Genomic DNA, 24,383 nt, shown 5'->3' on the forward strand with positions numbered 1-24,383 from the left:
GGCTTAGTAATAGCAAGAGCCTGTGGTGATGGCCTGAAATATGCAGCAAAAGTTCTCAGAATGGGGAATGAGTCACTAATGCCCTTGAACTTTGTGAATCTGAAACTATATTTATCATTTGCATTGTTCCCGAGTTGTGTATTTCTAGTTACACACACACAGCAACTTGCCTTCTCTCTCGTTAGCCCCTGCAGGGCTAAAACACGTACAAGGCAATTTCCCGGGAGAGAAGGTGAGGATTCATTTCCTGAAGTGAGTTTTAAGAGATGCTTTATGGACGAACACTCGCACTGGGGGATTATTGATGTGAAGCTGATACTAAAAGGTCAAATAAAGAAATACGGCAATAGCATACAAAGTAAAAAGAGGAAATGAGTAAAAGAGTTCATGTAGGGTCAGGAATGTGTAATGCAAGGTACTGTTATGAGAGGCAAGTATTTTTGTCTACGTAGTACTTTTTTTTTTTTCTTTTCTTTCCTTCCCACAACCTTACGTGTAACGTTCTGAACAGAAACCAGAGCACTGAAAGGAAAGATCCAGATCATTACATTTTGCATTCTTCCTCTTCTTCCCCCTGCAGCACAAGAGATGAATAAGAAGAGATTTTCAACCAGGTCAGTGGCTAAACAGCTGGCTTGCGAAAAAGTGCAGCTGTCGCACCAAAAATATCACCTTGGCAGTAAAAATCAGCGGGGAATCTTGTAAGTGTCTGTAGGGCTGTGTGTTCAATTAGTGACCATATGCACATGTGGGAAACATACTTGCTGCCTCTGCACTTGGAGCTGGAGCCCCTGCAAAGAGAATGGAAAAGGCGCTTGGGATACTTCCATCTTTGGAATACAGAATCTAAAAAATGAGAAATATTAGCATTGGGCTGCAGGACGAAAGATGCAGCTATTGGCTTGCCAAGAGGTCTAAGCAAATGGAAATGTAGAGTTAGTTCCAGGAACCGTCATAGGTAACCTAATAAATATGTGAGAACCGTAGGCACTTTGCATCTCTGTACGTGAAGCAAGCGTAGCACAGGATTACACATCCCACACTGATATTTCAAGTTTTCTTGTTCAGTGGGAGGGAAAGCCAGCGGTGTGCTGAGGCTCATTTTAGAGGCATAAATTATCAGCTATCTTCAAATCTGCTTCCAAAAGTTCTCATGGCTGCTGCGATGATTTATTAGCAGAGGGAACTCCTGTGGGCATTTGTGCCACGGTGTACGTGTAAGCTTCTGAGCGTGTATTTGCAGTCATTGTCTAAAACTCAGAATGTATAGAAAGCAACTAACAAAAAAACCTCTGTTTTATATGCTTTTAAGTGCAATTTACTGTGTGTAGACAGCTGAAAATTTCAGTCAGGAGGGAGAGGTGGTAGAAATTCAGATATCAGTATTTTTAGTGTGAAACATTTCCAATAAAGTTTGCAGTAAGACCCATTTAACTCAGAACTACGACTCCCCCCAACTAGCAACAAACAAATTTGGGAATTGGCTGCATTTTGCCAGGTAACCGCAACGTCTGTGGCCTGCGTGCTGTGAGCAGCACCTCAGGGTGCCGTGATGGGGCCCAAGTGTGTGCAAGGAGTGACATTAACCCCGGTGCTGGAGCTGCAGGGCCATTTTGTGCCATGCCTAGCGCAGCCTTTGGCCTCGTGCTGCTCTTTGATGCTCGCCTGAACGTGAGCCCGCAGCGTGCCCAGGGAATAACTAGTGATAGGAGCAGAGGGAATGGCCTCAAGTTGCGCCAGGGCAGGTTCAGGTTGGGAATTTGGAGAAAATTTCCCTCATGAAGAGCAGTCAGGCACTGGGACGGGTTGCCCGGGGAGGTGGTGGTGTCACCGTCCCTGGGGGTGTTGATTGAACGGTTGGACGTGGTGCTTGGGGACATGGTTTAGCGGGTGATGGTGGCGGTAGCGGGGTGGTTGGACATGATCCCGGAGATGCCTTCCGACCCTACTGGCTGTGATTATATTCCAGCCTGAGGCCCGCGGCCGTGCAGCCACTCAGCTGCTGCTGACTGCGTGTTTGAAGGAAGGAGCGCAGTGAGCAGCCATGCTTGATGCGTCTGGGCCTTTTATTTCTTGTTCGTGTTTTTATTTCTAATAACGGTGGGGGGCGAGGCGGGCAGGTGATGCTGCAGGGTGCTGGCTTTGGGTGCCCGTGGCCAGAGCCCCGCGTGTGCTCAGGGCGCGGAGGGAGGCGCCTGACACGAGGAGCCGGGCAGCCACGCTGCCCACATCCCTTTGTCTCCCCGGCAGGCGGCGGCGCGCTTGATCACCGATTTTTCATTTTTTAATACACAAAAAATACAAAAAGGGCCCGTACCCATGGCAACCCGGCCCCACCCCGCCCCCCCGCGGGGCCGCGGGCCCCCGGCCTCCCCGCTCCATAAAATGGAGGCGGCGGCGGCGGCTCCCGCTGCCCTCTCCCCCCCCCCCCCTCCCCTCCTTGCCCAGCCCCTCTGGTGAGCGACGCGCGGAACGACCAATCAGCGCGCCTCCTGCCTGACAGCTAGGCGGCGCCGGCCAATCGCGGCGCGGCGGGGGCGGGCGCAGCGGGGCGGCTCGCGGCGCGGCGGGCCGGCGGCCGGCAGTCGGCGGCGGGGCGGCGATGATGCGGCTGTGGCGGGCGGCGCTGCTCAGGGAGCTGCTGCGGGGGGCGGCCGGCGGGCACGGAGCCGGCACCGGGCACGGCACCGGCACCGGGCAGGGCTCCCGGCGCCTGCCGCCGCTCCCCCCGCTGCCCGCCCGGCGGCTGTGCACTCGCTCCGAGGGAGCGCTGGAGGAGCCGGGGAAGGCGGCGCAGCCCCAGCCCCAGCCGCAGCCCCCGGCCCCCGGGGAGCCGCCGCTGCCGGACGGCGGCCGCAGCAAGAACCACGGCGGGGCCGCGGAGCTGGCGGCGGGAGGGGAGAGGTGAGAGAGGGACGGGGGGGGGCGGGAGGGACGGGGGGGGGCGGGAGGGACGGGGGGGCCCCGCCTGCGGGCGCTGCGCAGCCTCCGGGCCGCGCAGGGGGATTTTTGGGGGGGTTCGGGGGGTTTTGGGGGGGTGGTTTGGGGGGTTTTGGGGGGGTAACGGGGGCAGGGTGTGCTGCAGGGCCGCACGCAGCACGGCGCAGGCACTGCCTGCCAGCACGCCGCCGTGACGGAGCCTCCTGGCTGAGGGAGCCCCGCAGAGCGTTTTGGCACGAAAAAAGTTTTTTTTTTTTTTTTTTTTTTTTGTGGGAGGGGCCTACAAAGGTTAACTTCCATTTTCAATGAGAAACGCAGGCGGCACCATTAAAAACTCAGGGGAAAAAAAAACAACAACAACACAACAGTATTCCACATCTGGCAGGGTGATCTATCAAAGAGATCACGTTTCCTTGAGCTGAGCTTTTATAACGCTTCCCGACAGCTAGCATCAATTAGGGAAGTCATGAAATTTCCAGGACGTTTGATGAGGTTGTGTAGTTGCAAGCCAGTGACATGGTTTTAACACTTTCTGACCTTGGACAAAAGGTGTGTTTTAAAGTCAGATCGTTTTGCAGCAAGGCTCAAAGCACAATGAACAAAGAAAATTGCATGAAACATACATCCAGCATGTAGTTAGGAATAAGGAAAAGGCTGGAAACAGTTCCTCTTCGGGCTGGGCAGGAACTCCTGGTGGCACGTTAACCACTGGCATTCTCATTTTTCTTAATACAGGATTGCTAAAAGTTCCCTTAAGTGTTCTTATATGGGACGTTACATGTGGAAACCATTGCTGTGCTAAGACAAAGCGCAGGGCTCAGAAGAAGAGCGCAGTGCTTCGGAAGGCAGGTTTCTGGACTAAATTAACAACTGGCCCGTGTCAGTGTAGGCGGTGTGCTGCCAGTTCCAGCGCTTCGCCATCCAGCAGACATTTGAGTTGTGTTTGGTAGATGGAACTGGAGATTCCACAACTGGGAAGGCAGCTGTCCTTTTGTACTGCCTTTTTTTTTGTGTCTTTTTTTTTTTTTTCTATAGTGGAATAATCTAAGTCAAAGGAAGATTTTCTTGCTTGTTTGCTTGCTTAATGGTCCCCCTGTAGGGAGAGCAGTAGTTGCAAGCGCAAACCTAACGTGTTTCTTGCAAAGGCTATACAGAAACTTAGAATGGCCTAGTCCTTCATATGGTAAGTGTAATAAAGGGACCTGTAGCTGATGAAATAACAAGGATCTGACCACATAACCCATATATTCCTCCAGATCCCCATGTGCTTCTTTCCCCTGAACATCTTTTTCCCACCCACTGCTGGCTGCTACTCAGCCTTCACTCGGTGTGCTCACCTGAAACTTAATGCATTTTGGAAAGAAGAAACACTTGAGATTAAGCAGAGGAGTGGTCATAGGCTGGTGATCTTGCTTACTGAAGGCTGTGGATTAAAACATAATCATCATTTCGTGCTTAAATATTTAAAATGCAGTAACCTAGTACTGTCTGAAAGTATAAGCGTGTAAACTTGTGCAGTATTTGATAGTCTGTGCTTCTCCGTTAGGTATAACTGTGTTTGCCTTCCAGTATTTCATACTGGACAGTAATAGGATCAAGCATAGTTCATCTTAGCATAAGCTACTTCTGAACTATGAAGGTGTTTATTAGGGCGAGGAGGAGGAGCAAAACAGGAGCCACTGATGGAAGTGCAGGTAATTTACAGGAGAGGAGGTACTTGTGCATGGAGCACAGCACGATGGCTGTGCTTCTACCATTGTCATTGTTTTCCTTAGGAAATCAGAAAGGAGCACTGGTGCTCCTTTTCAAGGGCGGGGTGAATTCTGGAGATAGCTTTTTACCTGGGCTCGGGGTCTGTCTGTGCCTGTGGGCAGAGGCTGGTTATGTAGTGACTTGGCAAGTGTTGAGGTCTTTGAGTTGGAAACCAGTCGCCAGCAGGGTTGGGGCAACTTCTGTGGGATGCCTGCTTCACGCAGAGGAGCTGCAGGTTGCAGCCCTGGCAGCTTGCAGTTGTGGGCCTGTGTGCTTATGGCTGGTGTTTTCTGGTTGGTAATGCCTGCTGTGTTGTTAGCCTTAGCATCATATCTTCTGTTCTGTTCTGCATTTTGCCAGTTACATCCTGAAGCAGGAATGTGCTTCCAGGACAAGGGCTCCTGGCTGTAGTCTCCCTTCCCTGATAGGTAGCACAAGTGGCAGCCTGCTCAGCGGGTGGGCAGCCTGTGTGGGATGAGTTGTAGCTTCTGGCCATCCCTTGGAAGGTATTGGCTAAAATAACAAAAGTCAGCCACCACGTTTGATATTTCACTTCTCAATTATCATCGTAATTCAGCTTTGGTTAGAACAACTTTCTCCACAGAGCCTGGTCTAAGCACTGTCCTGACAGAAAAGGACAAATTGAGGGAAGGAGTGACAGAGTCCTTGGCTGGGGACTTGGTGCATTCAGCCCTTCCTAAAAGAGCAGCGTGGAGCATCCAGCAGCGCTCACAGATCAGAGGACTGCTGAACTCTAGCTGGAAGTCCAGGTTTGGTCATTCCTCTTTTTTAATTTTACCAAAAGTCACTGCTCACAAAATGGAGTGACCTGGCAGTTGGCATTTATTCGGCTGTTCTCCTGCCTTGAAAAACAGGGCTCTCTGCAGCCTGTGCTGAGCAGTGCTGTCTTAGTAAGTGTGCTCACGGTGCCAAAACGCCGCTTTTAGGTTAAGCAAACATTAGTTACTGCCATCATTGGCCTGATAAACTGCAGAGCAAGCCTTTCCACCTCTATTTAACTGATAAACTTTATCAAGAGATGGACTGTTTGACACGGAGCGCTTTTCTGCAAATATATTGAACGCCGTCCTCTTTGGTCTGGCAGTCGGTGCGGATCCATTGCTAAATGAAGCTGACTGACCTGGTATTGAGCAGCAGCAGATGTGAAAGATACGGGAACTTTACGAGGGAATTCACTCTGTGAAAGGTGCATCCCTGTAAGAGATGAAAATCTAAGGAAGAAGCAGATAAGAATCTGGTTGGAATGCCTGAAGCTTTTCTCTGCTCTCTCCCAGGCAGGACTTCCCCATTTGGATCAGCTGTGAGGCGCTGAGTAACAACTCAGAAACTTGTCATTAGGGAGGATGTCAGTTAACTGGCCAACACATCCAGAGGCTTTTTGTTAAAGTGGAGCAGGGGAGGTTCCTCCGACAGAGCTTCAGCGAGCCAGGAACAAGTCTTGTCCTCAGGAGATCAGAGGTGCAGTGTGCTGCGTGGAAGACGTGAGTTTTCTGTAGGGAAAAAGGGAGTTTTCCCTCCAGAAATCTGCTGGAGGTAGCTGCGAGCGTTTGTCTCGGCTGAATTGCCAGCCTGTCTGTGCGTTAGTCAGCCAGCATCAGTTTTTTTTTTAAAAAAAATCCAGCCTGGAAGACAAGGCGAGTTCTGTTGGCTTACAAAGCTGTCTTCTGTTCTTAGTACGTAAGGACAGAGCATTAAATCCATTGGAAAATGAGAAGTGAGATTTTTACTGCTGGTTCTGAGGAAAGGAGGGAGGTAGAGTGCAATCTGAAGGTTGCCTTAAATTTAAAAGGGTACGTGGACATAATCAGATTTTTATTAAAAATAATGAATCATGAGCCTGACCTGTTGCTGAACTCTGGTAAGCTAGGGCTGGGATAAAATGATAAAACCCTGAATGTTCCAGTTTCAGGCAGGGAGTTTCAAGCAGTAACTTCTCTCTATGTTACAAAGTGGTCTCCATGCTATTAGGTTGTAGGATGGAGTTAAAATTGATGGCTGAAATAACGCAAGACTGCGGATGATCTATTCCACTTAGCTTGTGTTTACATTGACCAGGAAACTCTTCTTATTTTTGCTTGTCAAGCATCAGCAGCTTGGATGGTCGAAACTGACTCTGTCTAGAAACAAACCTGAGTGTGGCAGGGGGCTGTGAGAGGAGCCGAGGCCCTTTGCTGCTGCTGCCTGTAGCGGTTTGGAAGCCTGCACTGCTGGAGCAGCCTCCCAGCTGCCTGATCAGCATACCTGGCACAAGGAGCCGCGCACAGCCTTGTGCCCCTGCCCGCTGTGGGGTGCCTTGGCCATATCAAGGAAAGGTGAAAGTCTGAGGTGAAGCCCCTGGGAGTGCTAAGCAAGCTCTCAGCAGTGCGGTGTTCCCCTTTGGACAGGATCTCGGTGTCTTCATCTCAAAATGGAGATGTGTTAGGAGCCCATGCAGGTGTATGTGCCCCAGCGAAATTGTGGAAACGTGGAAGAATTGCAGAGCTGCTGTATGATGCTGATAAACGCACGGACTGCTGAAGATGCATCTGTACTGCGCGTTTATTTACCCTGCTGCTTCTGGTGCCTCAGCTCGTTCAGGTTTCCCTGATAGGCTGCAGATGGCTTTGCTTGCTTTCCCTGTAGCTGCTGCGGCTTATATAAGCTTCCCGAAGGACAAGGGACTTCAAGGGGTTCCTAAACAAACAAACAAAAAGAGGATTAGCTTGAAGAAAATGATCCACATAGCATCATCTCTTGCTTTCTCTTATCTGCAGAACTCTTGCATCGGTCTGCTCTTCTAGTTTTATTCTGCGGGTCTTTAAGTCTTACAGATACTTTATCCTTTGTGCAAGTAATGCTTCTGTCCTCTGCAGCATAAAGGCGGGGGAACTGTGCCGAATCTGCTCTAAAGAATTGCTAAATATAACCTTGGAAGTTAACGTATGTCAGTAGAAACATCAGTGTGGTAAAAATGTTCTTGCTTTTGTGTAGTGCCGTACTGTATACTTTAATATTAACCATTTTTGTTACCTTAAGCTGAATTAAACTTCAAATGTTAATAAAAGCATTCTTTGAATAGCTGTTGTATTGGTAGCAAGAATGTGTTTTCTTGTGAATAATGCAAGCATAAATAAAAATACTCACTAAACTAATCCATGCGTGTATTTTATTTTTATTTTTTAGTAAAGTGAAGCAAGGTCTCCTTCCCAGCTTGGAAGATTTGCTCTTCTATACTATTGCAGAAGGACAAGAAAAAATACCCGTTCATAAATTCATAACTGTAAGTTCACTATCCCAAAGCGCTGTATGAAAGCCAACTACCACAGGCCTTTTTAAACACGAAATGCAAGAACATAAATCAAGGAATGTTGCACATAGTTAGCTGCAACAAGGACTGTAACTGCCCCCAACACTGCTGGTATAATTAAGTGAATGAGAATGCTTTTTATTTATTTATTTGCTTATTTGCTGTACGAGAGAATGCATGAAAGCTTCTCTGTCTGTGGCAGGGCTAAGTAATATTTGCACTTGAATAAAATAGTTGGGCCGCTGAATTTTAAACCAAACCATAATAATCCTTCGATGGGAGAAGTAGCCAAAAGTGTCAAAAGGATCAATAAAGGGTGTCAGACTGCTGTCCAAATGTTGATGATGCTGTGGCAGATGCCTTTTACTTCAATAAATAAGGCTGAGCATTAGAAAACTTACTTGTAATAGCGCACGTTTTTCATTTTGGTAATTATTGTTTAATTGTGATAGGCACTCAAATCTACAGGATTACGTACCTCTGATCCCAGGTTGAAAGAGTGCATGGATATGTTAAGACTGACCCTTCAAACAACTTCAGATGGTGTTATGCTGGACAAAGACCTTTTTAAAAAGTAAGCTCTCTGTTGTTCATGTTACAATTGTGAATGGATGTTGCATGGGTGTTACTGGCGCCTGTGGAGGAGAGCCGTGTGGCATATAGCTGTGTAATTAATTAGGAAGGAGGTCAGACACGCTCCTGCTGTTGATGTTATCGTGCAAGTTTGTTCCGTGGCTTCATGCAGCAGATAGATGGGGTGATGTCCATCAGGGTTTCATGTATCAGCGTTTCCTGCAGTGTATCTGACCCTGGCCTGAAGCTCTCAGTCAGATGCCAAGAAATAAATAGACGCAGCAGGGAGTAGTTTGTACGGGCGTGGAAAACTCTCTGCATCACTCGTTTGTAACCCAAAGTTCAGGGAACTGCTTCTGCGTAGCGTGAGATGTCCAGAGCATTTCTGGCATCAAGTTAAGGGCATGCATGTAGATAATTCTAAGTGAATATATGAAAATCAGAACGAAGCTGTACTTCAAGGTATGTAGAGATGAGAACAGTTAGGACTGTAGATGTCGCTTTGTACTTTTTTGGAAAAGATTTATGTGCCATATTTTAGTGATACTTTTTTTTTTTTTTTTTGAGAAAAGTCTGTGGTGAGTATAGCTAGCTGAACGATCTGAGCACTGTTCAGCTTGTCTTCAGCTCATTCCAGGCACACTCCTGTGCTCCAGTACCTACAGGTTTTGTGTGCCAAAAGATTGTAAGCTTAGGTGCTCTTAAACCTTGAAATGAAGTTTGTAGCCTATTTTTGAGGTACGTGCACATGTATACATATGTGCCCATGTGTATATTCACATAAACATTGTGCTATTTCTTGTTTCAAATGTGTATTATATGCTTATAAAGTACATATATAGTATGCTCATGAAATATGGATTACATATTTATACATGTAATATATATAGATATATAAAAGTATATTTGTTATGCATTTCTGCGTGTGGCAAAATAACAGACCAGTTAACTTTTCAGTCTGTTGATGTGGGTTACTTCTTAAGGGTACATGGACTAACTTCTTCCTTGCATTTGAGCTCAAGAGCAGGTCTTTGTTGGTTGTTGCCAGCACAGTAAAAGCTGTTTTTGTAGGGTGAGAAGCCTTTCTGGGGTGTATGGTTGAATGAGAAAGATGTTTTATATAAAAGCAAATATTTCCTATGCTAGAAGGCTTGTTTGTATTGGTGATCTAGTAATTGTGTTTTAGATGAGGGCTCTATATTAAAACTAAACAAAACAAATAAAATGAAGTCAGCAAGTATTTTTTTTTTAATTAGAGAGCTATTTTGAGACTCATACAAGGTTCCTGGATTTTTCGTTCTTCTCCAGGTGTTTGAGGTGTGAAATACAATCATGCACCCACTCACTTGTACTTAACCTCAGGACTCTGAAGCTGCAGGTTCCTAAATGTGAAAGTCAGTGCTGTAATTCTTCTGTCAGATTGGAGTCCAAAGCTGTTAGATCAATTAAAGCAGCAAGGATAAGCAACGTGGAGCAGCGATTACAGAAACTCAGCTAAATCAATTAAGCCCAGTCCAAATTATCTGTAAAATATCTTAGGTCATGCATCTTTGCAGTCCATCATTATCACAAAAGTTTTAACACCTTTTTACTGGTTGTAAACTGTAGGTTGCAATTTGACCTAAATGGCCTTATTTTTGAAGACTTTGGGCTTTTTGATGTCTTGGTGTTAAATTAAAAACTTGGATGAGATCTCCACGGCACAATTTTGGTTTTCCATCTCTCATCCCTGGAGTTCTCAGAACTGAACACTCCACAGATGCACTTGTTGCAGCCAGAGCGGGTGCTGCACGTCTTTTGAGTCAGCTGTTGGAGCTGCATCAATGTGACACACCACACAGCCTTGGTAGCACGATGCCTTACAGAGGAAAGCTTTCTAGAGGGGTTGTAGCATGCCAGTTAGCTTACGGTGTGAGTTCTGCTCTTTATCTTTTGGTACCTTTGCTATGGTACGACTTGATAAAGTATTTAGATGAAACTTAAGCAGCTATACAAATATGGAAGATTATCCACTCCAGTTTGCCTCGTGAAGTGTGCATGTTATGACACATCCTACTAGTCAGATCTATTTTATGACATTTCAGCTAACTTGTATAAAAATTTCTAACAATATTTCTAAAAAAAAAAAAAAAAAAAATCCTCCCACCCACCCCCTTTGCTTTTTCCTTAGCTTACAAATTGTTGCTGACAGAAAAAGAGGACTTGCAAAAATCACTGTTTCTTAACTGACAACATTTTGGTCAACGTGTGTGGCACAAAGGAAAAGCGTAAGGCGTTTGGATCTTATTCAGTTTGACAAGGGTGTAAACTTGAGTGAGATGGTAGCTGAGCAACACTAATAGCTATGGGTTGAAACTTGATTGATTTTCTGGGTAACTTGGCTTTTTAGGCTTAGCCTTTGTCACAAGGTACTGCCTGTCCTGCTTTATTGACCTAGAATTGTGGTCCTGCTAGCCAAATCTCCTCTGATCTGCTGGTAGGAAGCAGCAATCTGGGTCTGTTCCGTTCTAAGCATCTGTTACGAGATCTCAAACAGGCTTATCTATTTCCCGTGGAACGGCTGTGCTGCTCTCTAAATCTAGGCAGCAAATCCTGAGGAAAACTTTAATTTTAGATGTGCTTAGCCCAGGTATTAATAAATGTTTTCATCCTATTTGTTTGAGGAGTTGAAAAGCTTTTGACAGAAGATGTAGAGGACTTTTGCTATGCTACTATAAATACTTCCTCTGTCAAAAGCTGTTAATGTTTAATTTATTTTTCTAAAATGTCTAAATATTTTGAATGCTTACACAAACCTAGTCTTGCTAGCTGGAAATGGAGCTTCACAGAGTGCTTGTTCTAAAGCTTTTTAAGCGGAAAGATTTGCTAGTTTCCCCTTCTGCTCTATAGCTAGCCTAGCTATAGGTCTTCAGATCTTCAAAATCTGTGAGAGTTCAGAGTCTGTGTTTTTAGCAGGTATCTACTTGCTTCGGGAAAGTAATAATTGGCAATCTGAGCCAGAACTTGGAAAAAGAAGGGGTATGTGTAACAAGCTGTGTGGGAAAAGAAGCAAAATGATCCAAGCCAAACCTTTACTTGCAGATTATGCAAGTCACTGGTAGTTACTACAGATCCGAAGACTTGAATCCTGGTCTCCTATGAGAGCGTTGTTGAAGGGCATTTTGCTGTTTGAGTGACATATGCTGTGAATTTGGCAGTTCTGGCCTTCTCGGGAATGAAGCAAGCAAATCAGTTACAAACCCGCTGCGGGGAGCGGATGTAATGATTTCTTACTTGTCACTAAAATATTCACGGGAGAGTCATCTGTGAACATCCATTCTCTTTGCTCATCCATCTTTCTGCTGGGAGCTCATTGAACTTAATCCCTGCTTTACCCTTTGGAGAAAATAGCTTGTTGAAATGTGGTACTAACGCGTTCCTCTCAGCTGCACAGCCCTGACAGAGCGCGTGCAAATGCAGCACATGCCTGCGATGGCCAAAATTACAGGGGGATTCAGAGCCCTTGCCAACCATACCGCTGTCTCTTTCACCTTATTTTGCTTTGTCCTCATGTGAATAGCAGCGTGGCACTATTGCAACCCAAATGCACCGGGGGAGGACAAATTGTGACGGTGGTGTGAAGCTAGGAGAACTGAAAATTTGAGATGAGGAAGTAGTGTTCTTATCTTGAACTCTATCAATACAGGCAGGGCATAGTAAGGGCTCGTTGTTGAAGAAAACAATTCATTGCTACGTTTGTTTAAATTTCTCCCTGTGGTCTTTTCATACTGCTCCATTTCTCCTGAGCCTCAGACCTTTCTTCTCCAGCGGGTTACCTGGAACTTCAGAAACCCCACTGGGGAGATGTCAGTCGCAGACTGTTTATTAGGGGCTGCCAAGACGGTTGTCCTCTGATTGGAAGTATCACTGCCCCATTAGCCAGAGCTCATTAACACCTCTGTTGTTTTGTCTACTCAGTAATTGTTGTGAGTTCCCAGCTAGATTAACTGAACCTCTGTGCTTAGTGCCCGAGTTCATTCCCTTTGCCTGGAGTAAGGAGACACTAACCTTGGCAGAAGTCGAGGAACAATAACTTGCAGAAATGTGGTCAAGAGTCACGGTCAGTCGCTAGCTTAAAGTGATTGAACTAATGAAGCGAGCCACTAGGCTGGGTGTAAATTGGTGCATGTAAAAATGCCCTTCCCGTTGCTTGAGGAGAGTAAAAAGAGGGCTGTATTTCACTGCGTGCTGCCTTCTTATTGCCATGATTTTCATGCTTTGTGTTCTTGAACTGTTTTAATAGCTGTCGGTGAGCCTCAGATTTTTTTTTACAAGAGTACTTATTGCTGTCCAGGTGATACACTCGATGTCAAAGCAAATCCAAAGGTTAAACTTAATGCATGTGTATGCTGTTTTTCCTTCTGCATGCATGGCTGTCATGTCATGACTCCTCTTAACTACTTCTGAAAAAAGGGGTTGCTCCACCTGGTGAAGGTATCTATAATTGGAGGCTTGGAACAAAAACGAACAGGGTTTCTGCAAGCTGTGTGAAAAGAGGGTGGGTAAGCATAGCAAATAACAGAACCAGCTGAAACTGCTGATTTAATGTAGGCTAACAGGTTTATTACAGACAGAGCAATTCAGAAGATATCAGTGTGTGCGGAAGAAACTTCTCTGCTGTTTCTCTTTCACTCTTTAACACTCTTGTTAGAGTTGGGCCTACCAGCACTGGAAGCAGTTGTCAGGTGGATTTGCAGTTCTGGTCTTTAAAGTCCAGAGTTTGAACTGTGCTTGGTGGTCTAATCGGGTGAAGACTTTGAATAACGGGATTGAGGGAAATAATGCTTGAAGTGAAAGTGGTGTCTGACTGCTGAGTAACTCCTCCTTGGAAGAACAAGTTCTCCTTCCTAGTAAGGGCCTCCCTGTGCTCCGCTTCCCATCTGTCTGAATGAAGTGTTCCTGCTTTTGTTAACACTACCAGAAAGCACAGCCTGAACGGTAACAGAACTGTGAATTTGGAGTTGAGCCTCCCTTTCTCTTTCTTGCCCCAGGATAGGGCTGCTAATCCCCGTTATCGGGCAGTGCTTTAACTGCCCTGATAACGCTCCCGGTTCCGCTCCCATTCCCCCTCCCATGGACGCGCCACTTTGAACAGCTTGTCTCAACTTGTGCTCCCTCTGTTCTGCCTAGATAAGGCCTTTTCTTTTCACCTCATCATTTTTTTATAGGCAGCAGATGGGTTGGTGTTTGGAGGGCGTGGGCAGCGGTGTGACTCCTGTGGGTGAAAGGACGGCAGAAACGGGGACGGCCTGAAGGGAAGGCCTTTGAGTGCTGTTCACTGTTAGCTATTGAGTTTGGGTGTTAGCAAGGACTTGCTTGGCTTTTCTATTCTAACAGACTGCATTTTTTAACTCGGTTCAGTTTGGGCTGCTGGCAGCTTTCTTGCTTCTCAGCTCTTCTTCAAACACGGGCTGGGCCAGACAGCTGGCACGAGCGCTGCTCCTAGGAAATGGGGGCTTAGATCCCTTGGCAAGCCAAGGTGCTCCCTGAAGGCCAAGAGATGTTACCTCACTGTTCAACCTCACAGCTGGAACTCGAAACGAGAGCTTTAAAACTAAAAAAAGAAGGCATAAAAGTGAATGTAATGGAACAGTTGTAGCTAATATTTAAAAATATGGAATAGAAAATTCTTTTAGGCCTATTCTTGTAGGCACATGACTTGAAAGGACCGACAGTCCTTATTTAAATATCATGTAAGTGCTTCTTAACTAGGCTTTCTGTCAGCTTTGTCAAACTAATCCTTTTTTTCTTAACTTCTTGCAGGTGTGTACAAAGTAATATTGTATTGCTTACTCAAGCTTTCAGGAGGAAGTTTGTCATTCCAGATTTCATGTCGTTTACTTCGCATATCGATGAGCTATATGAAAGTGCTAAAAAACAGTCTGGAGGAAAGGTAACCATGCTTGTAAATTCAATATGCAACTTCTCTAGATCTGTTGATACTAACCAAGCTCGTTTGTTCTTTTTCTAGTAGAGAGATTTTTCTTAACATTTTTAGCAAAATGTAAAACTGATAATGGATTAAAATAGTGATGGAAGTTCAATTTTATTTGCAACTTGTAAACTAAGAGAGAATTTTAGCTCCATACCTTTAATGGTCTTTTGAAGTTTTGAGGTTAAAGAGAGAAAATAGCATTGTTCATTCTTAATTTTGCCTAAATTATAAAACTGCTGTAAAGTTTGTGAGACTGACGTTAGTCTATAAAAGTTATACTACTTTATATATCTGGTAAATTGTATGACAGAAATAATTGTCAATACTGCACTGAAGTTAGTAATTAAAGTTTATTTTAGTGCTTATTTTCAGTGAGCAATTAAATAAAAACCCCAAACTTTGTTACAAGTTAAAATGTTACTGTTTGGAAATCCTAAATCTGACATAAAATAGGACACACTGCTCCTAAAAAATGCTGAGTTTGTTCTTTCATTGGAAAAATATTTAATGTTAATATCAACATAATAACTTATGAAGAGGTTTTAGATTTGTTGTGTGAGCTAATTCAGTTGTATCTCTTATCCTTTCCACAGGCATTTATTAAAATTAATATATGCTACCATATACCATCCAAAGTATTTAGCTATAATGTATATTTCTATTTTTCATTGCGATAGGTTGCTGACTATATTCCACAACTGGCAAAGTTCAGCCCGGATTTGTGGGGTGTGTCACTTTGCACAGTGGATGGACAGAGGTATATTTTTAACTTGTAGATGTTGCATTTCAATGATTTAAACTCTGAGGCATACAGTGTTTCATGTTATTGTATCTCTTACTAAACAAAAAGCTTTGTTGGAGTTGTTTAAGAAGTAAAAACTACATGGTCATCATTCTTGATTTTTTTTTTCCAACTTCTTTGAAGCTGAATTATTTTTCAGTTTTTTAAAAATACCATTTAAATAGTATTTGTAACTACTATTTGGAGTGGGATTATATTGTTCTTTTGAGCTGACAATAAATTGATAAAGCTGAGGGTAATTTCTTTGATTACCAAAGGGCAAAATAGGGACAAAGCTTATGTGAAATTTGCAAACTGATGATTTTTATCTAATAGCATCCATGCCTTGAGTTACGTTTTGTTTTTTTTGTAGGCCATGATGTTCTTAAAAGTTAGTAATAGTGGCATGGTGAGAACATTTAAATGCAGGAAAGGAATTACGATCACTGTACATCACTGCAAAATTTCAGATGCGTATTCTGTAAAAAGGAAGTATTCTCTAAGGGACGCGCTGTACGAGTGTTTTCATGTGCCTCCTAAATGCATTCATTTTCTTTGTGAAGTGTTAGATTAATATTTCAGCTTCCTACTTAAGTGGCTGATTTATAATGTATTGATAGTAAAATACCTCTAAAAGGGGGAAAAAAGTTGCCCTTTTTGATCTCTTGAATTAGCATTTTTCTTTGTTTTGGGTATTACAACATATGCTAATGGCAGCTTTTATAGTAGTAGCTTTTATAATGTTTAGTATTGACTAATGTTAGATTTTGCAATGCCAAAATGTTTCTGTGAATTTCTTTGAACGCTTCTCAAGTTTTCTGCAAAGAAAAGAAGCAAGTGCACTTCTGATTTTGACATCAGACAAGCGGTGTCTGGGAGCCTTTTGTTCTAAAAGGGGCTTATGCTGCTTGTTGAAGTCATTCTTCTGAGCAGTCTGAATTAGGTGTTGAAAGTAAACTTTCCAAAAGATGGTATTTCATGATTGCAGTAAAATACCCGTGCCAGTATCAAAGGGAATATGTGTCCAGCCATTCGACTTCTGCCCTTGAATTCAAAAACTGATTTGGCTCTCATCTTTGTTCTGATATCCATCAACATGTACAGGGACTATATTCAGATTGACTGTACTCTACTGAATAAATGTGGTACTAGAGTTCTGAGGTGACTTTTGCTCTGGTACAAACCCATTTCTTAATTTGCTTTTATTTTGCTATATCTGTAATGATGGCCAACAAGTGACTTTGCCGTGTTCAGTTTATGGAGGCAATTGTTAAAACCCAAACCTTTTTTTGTTCTGCTTTTTAGGATGTAGTTTACATAATAATCTGTTTCTTGGGGGCTGTTCCTGTTACCGGTCCTGTTATGTTGAAGAATAAATGAAGCATTTCATATTGCACTTGCCACAGATAGCAAACGGGAGATTTTAAGCGTCTTCATCTGTGTTTTTCTCAGGCATTCAGTTGGAGATACCAAAGTTCCTTTTTGTCTTCAGTCCTGTGTAAAGCCTTTGAAATATGCTATTGCTGTTAACGATCTTGGCACAGAGTACGTGCACAGATATGTCGGTAAAGAGCCTAGTGGATTAAGATTCAACAAATTGTTCCTGAATGAAGATGGTAAGAGTTACATAACATTTAATAACGCAAATACTCAATTTCAGAAAATTATAAAAACAAGCTACCCATCTTTCTCAGTCTTTTCATTTCACTCTATCCTCTTAGGTCTTACCAGGGGATACTGTCTCCAAATGTTTCACTCAATTTTGCCTAATACAAAATGCTAGTAAAATATGCTGAATTCGGCCAGTTGGCTAATATCTATCTAGCTGTTTGGAAAAAAAAGGATTTTGATAATGAAGGTATTTGAAATGTATGCTTATAATCGTGCTTGCATTTAGTTGAGTTGATAGCAAGTGTTCTTCAAACACGCCTTTATGCCTTCTGTAAAATGGTGGTGGAAAAAATCAAAGATCTAAATAGATTTAAAAGAAATCTGTATACCGCTTGCCTTCTCAGTGCTGTGAGAAGCAGGTGCTGGTGCCAAATGCTAGTGCTGGCCAGTTTCCAGAAGTGAAAGTGAGCACACCCTCCCATGGAATATTCTAAGTGGAATTTGGCTAGTGATTCAAAATAATATATATATTTATATTTTTTCTTGTGACAGGGATGCTTTAGTAGGAATTTCTTGTATAGTGCTTACGTAGATTTCTTTTTTATATTGTATTAGTAATCAGGCACAAAAATGCAGTTTTGGAAGACATTATGGTGAAAATCTGAGAAAGATGACTCATGTAGCCTTAGAGGAAGTGCTGGATGTTATCTCTGAAACACAAACGCTGCTTCTAGCAGATCTGCCACTAAAAGCACAGCCAATGTTTCTGTTGCCATGGTACTCCAATTAATATTTGATTAATAGCCTAAGACCTAGATATTTTTGTCAAGGACTGTATTGAATTCTGACTTTCATTGCAAATATTAATACAGATATTCAGAAATTATAATGCATAATTATATTTAGACATACCTTGAAATCCCTTTTCCCAACCTTGTGCATCAGATAAATTTTGACAGTTCATTTCTTCTTTTTAGCATGTTAGTGATATTCACGGTAGTATTTCATTAGCACTTCCCAAGAGGGAATTCAGGCTTGTTGGCCTTGTTCTGACTTTCCTAATAGTTCTCAAATAGTGTCATACAGTATGAAGAAGACTGCCTTTTATGTCCTAAGAAAGCTTTAATATTAAAAAAAAAAAAAAAAAAAAAAGACTTAATCCTATTAAGTTTTTCTGTTCTTCATCTTAATAGAATGACAAAATCTAGTAGCTTTACTTTGCTTTTTATTACACTTCTTAAATTAAATTATGAGAGAAGGTGAATTGCTAGACTTGTTATATTACTGTTAGGCTTCAGCAGCATTGGACTGTTGTGTAACAAGAGAATTGGCTCTAGTGAGAGTTTGACCGATGAAGTGAATAGAGAGGACTCATGCACACGATGCAATTTTTAATAAAGTCTGTGGCTGTGTGGCTGGGACAACGGACAGGAGAAGACGTGCTGGATGAGAGGCTCTTACAGCTGGTTCTCTACAGGCCTTAAACAGAAAGCAGAAGTCAGTCACAGGGAGAGGAAGGGAAGTTGTGCTTCTGGAAGTGAAAGAGACAGAGGGAAGAAAGGATTGCAATTTACAAGTAAACATCAAGTGTTGTCTGAAGCTTGGTTATCAGAGTGGTAGGTTTAACGTAACCTGAACTGGATCTGAAAATACAGAAGGTATTCATTTGATCCATTTGCTTCCTATTTACTCTGATATGGTGGGATTTCATGTTTGTAGTCAGGATTTTATAAAGTGATCTGCAGCTATTTGGAAACTGCTTAGATCTGTCTGAAGCTTTTTTTTTTTTTTTTTTTTTAATATATTGAAGGTTACTGAAATAGGGAGGTACTGCATCTCTTTGGTTACCTTGCTTTTGTGTTAGACAAGCGCCTGCTGGTGTCTCTTTCAGAAGGAAGCTGTTGTGATGAACTGTAGTGTGCATTAAAATGTCTGTTTGGTGCCCGTGTGGCAACTTCTGCTTTCTGTGCTCAACGACTGCGAGGCAGAGCCGTGCAAGTGAGGCCAGCGGTGGGCCAGCAAGGTCAGGAGAAGCGGAGTAACCTGAGCTGCCGAGGGAAAGGTCTGGGTCACACGTGGTGTGACGGCCTGGCAGGCTGCTGGAGCAGTCCTGGGCGCCAGGCAGTCGGAGGTATAAAAAACACATCCCTTCTTCTCAAAGAGGGAGAAACACCTGTGAAATCGGTTTTCATTCCCTGCGCTGATGGGTCTTGTGGACAAGTAGCTCCTTCCCGCAGCAAAAGCAGAGCTGTATCTCAGAACAGCCCGCGTCCTGTTCAGAGGCCAGGAGGTGGGTTGTTCATGCACGAGGCAAATGACTCAGAGCTGGGCTTAGGGCATCCCAGTTGGAATTGAATGCTTATTATCACTTGCCCTTTTCATTAAGGGTAAGAAGATGAATTTACTCTGAAGTCTAATGAGATGATACAAGGCAAGAGACTTGCAGGGAAGCAGTGTAACAGATGTTTTTTCAGTCTAAGCAAATCATTGCCTTTATTTGATTAGTGTGTGTGTTTAGTGGTGTGTGCCAGTTCGCTATCTCTTTCTGAAGATAAGCAGATGAGTCTGCTCACCTCTTTGGCGCACTGTTGCAATTACCCTAGCAGCCTTCGTTCCTTCTCATTGTACAGCGTGCAGTCCCTTTGCTGGTTGCATCCACTGAGAGGGAGATCAGTAGTTGCTGCTGCTTTAGAAAGAGACCTGTGCGTGGCTTTGGTAAAAGCTAACGCAGTATCTGAACCCTGAGACCAAAAAGCTCAGTGCCATTCAGTGACACGCTGCAACGCAAGTGAGGATTGAAGAACTTTTTGGTCCCTAATGGGACGGAGCTCGGAAGCTATTGAAACGACATGTTTTTCCTTCTCAAATGCGGTTTTAATCAAAAGGCAAATATTTTTGACCCAGGTCACTGGTATTACTGATAGGAGTAGAACAGGATGCGTGGTGTATGCAGATCTCAAATACAATCGGGTGAATGAAAATGAGGACAATTCACAGGTTGATTGCAGACCTGGAGATTGGCCCAGACGGTTTCAGAAACAGGACATAGGCTAAGTTTATATCTTAGGGGAGCTTCACGTTTTTTGGACTAAGTTAATGGTCTTGACCTTTCACTAATAGAATAACTTACTTGTTTGGGGAAAAAAAAATCTTTTTATACTGACTTCAGAAAAATACTAAAACGACCTTGATTATTTTTTGGAGATTATTCTGATAGTCAGGGATGGCCAAGTGCCATTGACCCTGACCCAGTGTAAATTTTGTGGGAAAACAGTATGTGTGTGTACATGCAGTGTATTGGATTGATCTCTAGGAAGCAATTACCAAGCTCCGTTAGTGTGTATTAACAAAAGTGAATGCTTCATATTTCTAATTGATTTTTTTTCCAAATTTGGAGATAAAGCAAATAAAAGAAAGAATTTAAACCTGTTGCAGTATCGAAGTAGTGAAAACTGACTCTTTCAGACACTAGAACCCTTAAAGAGCAACATCCTAGTTAAATGGTACAGCAGACGTATTAGTTTAAAAAAAGGAAGGAAATCTGTAGGAGGTAGATGGTGATGAATGAAAACTACTCGTTAAGAAAAGTAGACAACTGATAAGGATTTTTTTTTTAAGTGGTGATTCTTCCAGTGGGAATGCAGAAATCCTGTTGATATGGAGATTAGTGATAAAAAGATGTAAGCATAGCAGGTGTAAGCTAACCGTAAAATGTTAAATCTTGGTGAGGATGAGTAAAGTGATGTTTGTGTTTCACAAGAAGCCAATAGAAACCTCTGTTTCTTGAAAAGAACCAAGTTTTTGTGCTTAAGTACAGCAATAAGGAAATTCAAGAATTGGGATTTTTTTTTTTTAAGTAACTGTTGAACATTTTAAATTACTCAGACTTGGTAAGTTGGAGAAAAATTGGAAAGTCCCTTGGGGGTTGTTTTGCTTGCAGATGTTGCGTTTATCAAATCTTGGATCAATGCAGAGGATTCAAAATTTTCAAGAAAAGACATTGCCAGTCTGATTCTTTTACTGGGTTGTTAAGGAGCGTTAGGCTGAGCGTGTGCTAAGCTTTAAAGTGCTTTGCTCAGAATTACAAAAAACTTACAATAGTTTTAGTGTTACAATTTAGGATTATATAGTTCAGGACTATATTCTATCATCATTGTTTCAAGTCATATATTTCATATTTATTGTTTTTCACTGAAACACCTGTTTATGATTGACAGTTGTGTCCTGGGATAGATTTGTAATTGAAAACTTTTATTTCACAGACAGGCCTCATAACCCTATGGTGAATGCTGGAGCAATTGTCATCACATCTTTAATCAAGGTAAAAAATTAACTTCTAGTTTCTCTAAGAATATTTTAATAGAATGTAGAAAAGTATCATATGTTTTTGTTGCATGTGTTGGAATATTGGATGGCAGGATTAGCAGGTAGACCAGCTGTAGTGTTTTCTAAGTAGTAACACTCCCAAACAAAGGCAGTATTAGACTAACAGTTCTTCAAAGAAGTAACAGTGCAGAATAAAAACTTTATTAGTAGTGTTTTTAGTTTATTTTGTTTCTTTCTTTAACTGTGTAACAATTTATATACTCTTGAGAGAATTGCCTGGTATTCAATGTTAAGACTATGTCCTCACAAATATACTTTGTAGCACTCAAATATGTTTCTGAATGTCTGATGCTTATATAGCATAAACTTACAATAGTATTTCTTGCTGTGCAGAAGAAATAGAAGATCCTGTAATTTGTATGAGCAATGTAGTTATATTCCCACCTCAGTCTTAATTCTAAATTTGTCTACTATTAACAAACATACTGCACGACTGAATGACATTGAACTTTTGGGACGTAGTTTCGTTCAGGATGTTAAATGTGCTTTCTCAAATGTGTTTAGAAACTGTTGCCTCTATTTTGCTGAGTAAACTGGAAGCTGAATAAAGACTTAGCATCTTTAGCCCATGATGTTGCGACTCCTGGAAAGCAGTGTTTTCTTTGTCATTAGAATAACTATGCATCTCTTGAAGTTGTAAATGGTGGAAATTTCATGTAATGCTAAAGTTTACCAGCTACTTTACTTGTTTTTTTCTGCCTTTTGTTTTCATAGCCACTGATGCGAAAAATATTTGTAGAATTCAGGATTCCTGCTTAGAGTTCTGGGGAACGTGTCGGTCCCCCCGAGTTCTGAAGTAGGAAACTTAATGCTGTTACTGAGAGATCTGAAAATCTTGTTTACAGCCTTTGTCTTGATTATGTTTCACAGTTCATTAGCTACAGTGTGTTTCCTACCTCTTCTTTCCAAATTGTTGATTTTAAAATTACTTAGATCATGATTTTTCTGTTATTTTATATTTAAAGAAGGTGTAAGAACTCCTGCTTAAAGACATTTATCTTTAATAGCTGTAGGTGAAAGAAAATGGCCTTAAGTATGACAGGTAAATTTACTCGCGTTTAATATTTTTTAAAGGTTGACTGAGCATTGAAATTCACTTGGATAATAGTGAATTTTAAAATCTGACTTTACACACTTGTCAAAATGTTAGATGTACTAGAACATGTCCAATTGGTCATAAGGCAAAACACGAGCATGTGCCTCTTGCAGAAGGCACATAGTTCTTGATAAATGGTTTACTTGTAAATAGACAAAACGGTTTTGTTTACTGCATGTAATTGTGATATTTGTTAGCAGGTTGGGGGGGTTGTTTTTGCAGGGTGGGCTTTGTGTTTTTTTCTTTTTTCTGTAATGTTCTTATGAAGAGTATTGCACTGCACCGATGTCTTTGCATGTGGTAACTGCACGTCTAATGGACGCATATCACACTTATCACTTCATTATTTGTTTTCACTATGATTACAATGTAGATATCCATGTAATACTTTCACTAAGATACCATTTATCATTTGAATAACTAACCAAACTAAACATACCATCCTGAGGAAAACTACATAGAGGGCTACGGAAATGAATAGCTATATTTTTTTGTGGAAAAATACAGCTATTTATTTACAGCTATCTCACGGTTTGTGAAATGACTTCCTTACAATCTGCAAGTTAGCAACATTCCTCCTAACTATACAGTGAGTTAAGAAATTCAAGTTTGTATTGGATCTAATCTGACTTACCCTTTTTTCCTGGAAAAGATGGCTGCATTAACCTTTTGTTCTGTCCTCAGTTCCTCTGAATTCCTTCTATTTCGTTTAAGATGTTACTTGCATATATGGACTCTGTTTGGCTTGGGGAGTCCAAGAAAATTAAAGGTTCATTAAACATGGTTGAATTTATCCTGTATGCCAGGTTTATCTAATGATAGCATGCTGATAGCTATGGAGAGACTGTTGCTGTATTTCAGTGTTCAGAATGCTGTTACCTCCTTTGAGATACATTTGCTATTTTATCTCTTTCTGAGAAACTGATAAAAGAAGTCTTGCAAAACCTACACCCGTTACACTGTGCAGGACTCAGCAGCTGTTAGCATGCATGATTTTGTACGTAACTGCCCTTAAAATCTGACATCAGTGATGATTATTTGTGGATAAGAGATGAAGCTTGGAGTAATCCTTTTTTTTTTTTTGTCAGAATATGCAATGTTTCAGTGCTTTAGGGGGGAGAAACAGTTCTTAGGGTCCTGAATCCAGTTTTGACTGCAGTAAGAATTAGGTGTTCACACCTTAGAACAGAGACAGCACAGACCTAAACTGTAAAGTTTAGTACTTGCTATTCATAATAGTAAAAAAAAACCAAAAAAACACACACACACACACAAAAAAAAAGCTGCAAAAAACCTGCATATCAAGTTTTATATTTATTTAGCTTAGGCATGAGTAATGATTTACTTTTACCTGCTTATATGATTTTCCTGCTGTGCATTGAGACTTTGGTGCCTTAACCGATGGATCTATTCTAACCATACCTGCATTGCACTCCACAGACTGTTTAAAGCACATATTTAGCATAAAAATCCTTTAGCAAGAGGCAATACCGTGGGCTGATTTTTAATTAAAATTTTAAAAAGCCCTGAGAACCCTTTTGCGTGTTTGTTACTGTACAGCCATTTGCCTTTATTACTAGTCACCAATTACTTCAAAATTGTTGTAACAATTGTTGTAACGATACAACTTATCAAAAGAGAACAGTAGTGGCAATTACACGAGTTGATGTGAAGAAATGATATTAGAATCAAATGATAAAATCTTGCAGGTCTCCAAGGAAGTACAGGTGCCTGAAACAAGAGGATGCAGCTGCTGGACAGACGTAGCACAGACGGGTGCTCTGTGACCACCTAGCTCTCTGCAAATCACAGTGACTGGGAAGTCTTTATTACCTTCAGCGTAGATGGGAGTTTTAATGCTTTGGTCTCTTGTTCTTTCTGAAACTTGAAACTCAGTCCTCAAAGTGCATCATGTCCAGAAGACGAGTGGTGGCGTGTCCACTTAGCCATGGCTGGCAGCGGG

The 24,383-nt window shown here is 42.1% G+C and overlaps 1 protein-coding gene across 4 annotated transcripts in view; it reads left to right on the plus strand.

Moving 5' to 3' along the window:
• Positions 1-573: 573 nt before the first annotated feature.
• Positions 574-24,383, plus strand: part of GLS (glutaminase) — a 52,761-nt gene continuing 28,951 nt past the window's right edge. The window contains exons 1-7 of one of the 4 annotated variants that reach the window (XM_068686548.1): positions 574-614; positions 7,876-7,972; positions 8,452-8,573; positions 14,375-14,504; positions 15,224-15,303; positions 16,780-16,943; positions 21,201-21,259. In XM_068686548.1, coding sequence (XP_068542649.1) covers positions 589-614; positions 7,876-7,972; positions 8,452-8,573; positions 14,375-14,504; positions 15,224-15,303; positions 16,780-16,943; positions 21,201-21,259 — 678 coding nt within the window. In that variant the 5' untranslated portion in view covers positions 574-588. Of the gene's footprint in view, positions 615-2,537; positions 2,905-7,875; positions 7,973-8,451; positions 8,574-14,374; positions 14,505-15,223; positions 15,304-16,779; positions 16,944-21,200; positions 21,260-24,383 lie in introns of those variants that run through there. The other 3 variants (XM_068686545.1, XM_068686546.1, XM_068686547.1) reach the window with 3 other exon arrangements.

This window comes from Anas acuta, chromosome 6, assembly GCF_963932015.1.
Source record: "Anas acuta chromosome 6, bAnaAcu1.1, whole genome shotgun sequence".
In the NCBI taxonomy this organism is placed as follows: domain Eukaryota; kingdom Metazoa; phylum Chordata; class Aves; order Anseriformes; family Anatidae; genus Anas; species Anas acuta.